This window comes from Impatiens glandulifera, chromosome 3 (genome assembly GCF_907164915.1).
Source record: "Impatiens glandulifera chromosome 3, dImpGla2.1, whole genome shotgun sequence".
In the NCBI taxonomy this organism is placed as follows: Eukaryota; Viridiplantae; Streptophyta; class Magnoliopsida; order Ericales; family Balsaminaceae; genus Impatiens; species Impatiens glandulifera.
In genome coordinates, this window is record NC_061864.1 from 43,750,504 (window position 1) to 43,755,401 (window position 4,898).

Sequence of the window (4,898 nt, forward strand, 5' to 3'; positions counted from 1 at the left end):
TCCAAAGACAAAGATGCTGAAGAAGAGAGTTCTTCATCTGAGGAGGAACAAAATCAATATGCTAGTTATGTCAGGCCACTTCCATTCCCCGAGATCATTGCGGGAAGTGTTCATGAATATGTCAACAATCCTCTTCACTACTCTAGTGATTTGTATGAAAGATTTTAGAGAGCTGAAAGGGAACTGTTTAAAGAAGTGCAGAATGAAGCTGGTAAGGTGTCTGAGAGGGATTAACTGGAACAATCCATGCAGATTCATACCCATTTTGAACCTATTCTAAGTATGGCAGCAGAATCTCAAGAGAATTCATCTAATGAAGAATCCTATGCTGAAGGTATCAAACTTCTAAAGTCTATGACTTCTGTCCTCTCCTCTCTTCAGAAGAACGTGGTTTCAATGGGATCAAATGTGATAAAAGCTTTGAACACCCAGAAAGAAGAGAGAAAGGAATTTGCTGAGGTTGTCAAAGTTCTTACTGAATTGGACAATACTCTGAAGAAAAACACGTATGAGACTCACATCTCAAATTCAAACTTCTCCAAATTTGAAAAGAAGCTCTATAGTCGTCAATCTGAAATGTTGGACCTTGAAAGGCACATCAATGATGATCGTCATAGAAAGACTATGGATGAACTCAGTTTGATGAAAAACCAGATGGTGGAAATTCAAGGATGTTTAAGAAGAACAGATGGTGAACGATTGGAATTTGCTGACTCTATTGCAAGAAAGTTTCAAGCAAAAGAGAATGCGAAAGCTGATGCTGAAAGAGATCAACCTCGTATCACCCAAGGTGAGTCAAGCAGAAGAAGTGACGGTGTATCAACCGGAACTAGATCTAGACGATCGTCGAACAACGATGAAAATACAAGGCCAACAAAAAGAGGCGGAGGTCGAAGCGGTGGTGATCGTGGAGGCCGAAGCAGTGGTGGTGGTCGTGGTGGTAGAACAAGTGGAAGCGGTCATGGTGGCCGCAGTCTTCCTCCTTTTCTAAATATGTGAAGCGGTCAAGACATGAGCCCAACCAATCCTCGAGTAAAAAGGAAAGAACAATAATTTCTTTTCTCCTACTCTATTTAAGTTTCTCAAACAATGTTTCTTTGATAATGTTCTAAATATTGGTTTGGAAGTTTGTGGAATATGTTGTAAGTGAACAGGGGTTTGTTGATTTATATGATGAATGCGTATTTTGCTATACTTATGCAGGTTTTCAATTTCATCATCAAAAAGGGGGAAATTGTTGGGTCAAATTATATTGACTGAGTGTTGTAATAGTTTGACTATTGGGATTTTGATGATGAAATGATTTATGCGCTTTGATGCAGGTGTATCGAAATCATTTTTCATGAGACTTGGCTCTAATGAGGCTCATTGACCGATTTGGCATTAGAAACACAGAATTAGACGCGTAGTCTAACTCGTGGAGTTAGACGTGCAGTCTAACTCGTGGAGTTAAACGTGCAGTCTAACTCAGCGGAGTTACACGTGCAGTTTAATGTATACGGAATTAGACGTGCAGTCTAACTCATGGAGTTAGACGTGCAGACTAATGTATACGAAATTAGACGTGCAGTCTAACTCATGGAGTTAGACGTGCAGTCTAATGTATACGAAATTAGACGTGCAGTCTAACTCATGGAGTTAGACGTGCAGTCTAACTCATTGAGTTAGACGTGCAGTCTAATGTATACAGAATTAGACGTGCAGTCTAACTCATGGAGTTAGACGTGCAGTCTAACTCATGGAGTTAGACGTGCCGTCTAATGTATACAGAATTAGACTTGCAGTCTAACTCATGGAGTTAGACGTGCAGTTTAATATATTTGGAATTAGATGTGCAGTCTAATTCAGTGGAGTTAGACGTGCAGTCTATTAGATTGTGAAAGTTAGACGTAGACATCTAACTCCTTCAGACAAGTCTGAATTTGAACCGTAATTAGACGTGCAGTCTAACTTAGAGTTAGACGTGCAATCTAATGGAAAGTGAAAGTTAGACATGTAGTCTAACTCCTTCAGACAAGTCTGAAGTAGAACCGGAATTAGACGTGCAGTCTAATGGTTTGTGAATGATTAGACGTGAAGTCTAATTGGTCAAAGTTAGACGTGTGGTCTAACTCCTTCAGATTAGTCTGAAGTGATTGTAATTAGACGTAAGTGTAATTCCATTAGACCAGGCGGTCTAATGGATTCTGCTCTTAGACGGGGATGTTTGATTTCATTAGACGAGGTCGTCTAACTGAAATACGTCTAACACTAAGCTTAAGTAGTATGCTTGAAGCTAGCACCCGCCTACCCACGTACTATAATTGTACTCTACTTCTGCTCCACTTTTTACTGAAGATTAGTACGATAGCTATATGTAACCAACAAACGAATGCCATGTAAGAGAATTTCCCTCATATTACTTGTTTTGCAGATACATCCCTGATGGAATATTCAGCGCACTACCAGTTGGTGTACGACCACGATCCTAGTGCTCGAAACCTGCTGTGTACTATGGATGCTTTCCAATGGAAGAGTTCCACGTATCATTCTAAAAGATTCGACCGTTAGTCTCTACCCAGTATCTATCAAATCTCAAGGACAACGGACAATCTGCCATTCTACAATCTCTCGATCATCTTGCTTGTTGGAATTACAGAGAGAGAAATCAAGCCTTTGAATATTCATACTGTGAAGTTGCTTTCCTGATTGTACCGTGTGTGAATCAAGAGAGAGCTAGAATCAAAAAACACCGTTAGCTGAGTGATATTCTTCATCTTGTAAATTGAACAGAGTGTGTTCTGTTCAATAGTGAGCTAAGTGTGTGCAAACTGTATTTGATTTGAATCATATACAAACTGTAGAGTTCTTTCATTTTTGTCATCTTTTCATTCTTCATATTGAACTTCAAACCTAAGTAAACAATTCCGCCTTGAATCTGTTTCAAGTGTTTACAAAGGTTTGCGCATAATAGAAAGCGAATTAAATCCTTAACAAGATTTCTTTCAAACCATTTTTCATTAATAGTCAGACCCCCGTCTCTATCGATAAAGCCGATTCTATCAGAATGCGTGGACTTCTTCAGTATAGCATATATGAGGACCGTCCTGAAGGTATCTTAGGCCAGATTTCTCAACGGGTCGAAGTACTTGTTGCATCTCGATGTTTACAGATTCGTATAAGGAATCGAAGATCACTTATATGATATGGTTAAATAGCGTATTATCTTTAGCCATGTTAATGGATTGAAAGAGGATGAAGATGAAGGTTGAAGATGAAGAGGCTTTTTAAATTAAAAGAAGAACAAAAATATTTTAAGGTTTGCTGAGGCGATTTTAATCCCTGATTTCCGGCATGCATTCCATTTTAAGTCGAATATTCAAAACGTGTCTTAAACTTCCCTTATAAGTTGAACCGTCGTTTTTAAAAGCATGTTTCCCCATAACGCATAAAAGAGGAAACTTGGCGTCAGTTTGAAAAGTATTTCCAAGGTAGCGTCATCATTGTTTTTAATAATAAATTCTTTTGTGACTCTTTAAAAAATAACTTTTAACTAAGCAAATTAATAAAATAAAATCACTTAGATTTATATAACCCATAAATACATTAAATATAGATAATAAAGAAGAGTGCAAATAAATTCATAACTTTGAAATTTAAGTGACCGGTTTTGAAATAAAATAGTCGGTTCACATTCTTCTACACCAAAAATGACAATGGAGGCTTAACACAAGATCTAACGACTTGAGGATCCTGGGATTAGTTCCTTCTAGCATGTGAAGCTTCTACCCTATTCATCTAACTTATGACTTTTTCTTTTGTCAAGAGGTTGGATGATCTTAGAGGGATTCCATGTCCAAGGGTGACATAGAAATCGAGGACGATGCAACCAAGCTAAGAAACATACCCGATTATCATTCTTGATGAAGAGACCATTATCTTCAGATTTTTGATCAATTGATTGGGGTGTCTCTAACTATGGAAGTCATTATTTCGAAAGTTTTCTTTGTATAGAAGTGGGTGGACTCCTTTGCCAGAATTGATCTTCCAACAATATCACTAAGAATTTGGATATTCGGTCTTAAAAAGGATTTAACTCCATGAGTTTCCATGCGAGTGGAGGAGTTTTAGAAAAAGAAGGTTAAATCATAGATGATGTTGTCTGTGGATGGGAGGAACTCTGAGAATCCTTCGGTAGAAAGATCGAAAACCGAGTAAAATCTTCTTCTTTAAGAATAAATTATTTCCCTGCCACTTTTGACAGGATGGAATCATCAACAACTCTTGAATTTTCGAAAAACTTAAAGACTTCTTATTCATAAATCACTTGAGATCCTTCAAGGAATTTTCTTAGACCAGAACTTTCTAGAGATAAGAATATCTCAAGAACCTCCTCATCTTCGAGGGACTGAATAGAGTCGAAATCGACGATTAGGCTGTTGCGAGCGAAAGATGGATTCATTAAAGATTTGTGAGAGACGGGAAAATGAGAGGGAACTCTAGATTTTAGACTTTAGATTTTATTAGAGAGATCCGAAATAAATTTTTGTAAGCTGATCCAAACGAAAGTCTTTAAATATTTAAAAGGAAGTTATCACTTAGGAGTCCTAATGTCTATTAGTCAAGAGAATCTAACCATTATGTTGGTCATAAATGTGAACGTTAAAAGATATAGGTCTTCACGTTACCCCAGATTTGACCTTTTTAATGTTGTAGAAGAGATAAGAGCATATTAATTAATTAAAACAATTTTATCATTTTATTTTTAATGATGACACTATCGAAATGGTCACATAAATAACTGGTCGGTTTTCTACATATCCTTTACCCAAGGTTCTGAATATTTTAGAGAAACTGAATCAATCGATTTTTGTTCAAATTCAAAATAGTTAGTCGGCTCGAGCTCCAGATTGCTTGAA

At 37.2% G+C, this 4,898-nt stretch overlaps 1 protein-coding gene across 1 annotated transcript; it reads left to right on the forward strand.

Annotated features, from left to right (window-relative positions):
- The first annotated feature begins 282 nt into the window (after positions 1-282).
- Positions 283-999, forward strand: LOC124930252 (keratin, type II cytoskeletal 1-like). Its single transcript, XM_047470607.1, has 2 exons — positions 283-506; positions 594-999. The coding sequence occupies exons 1-2, from the start codon at positions 283-285 to the stop codon at positions 997-999; spliced, it is 630 nt and encodes a 209-aa protein (XP_047326563.1).
- The last annotated feature ends 3,899 nt before the right edge of the window (positions 1,000-4,898 follow it).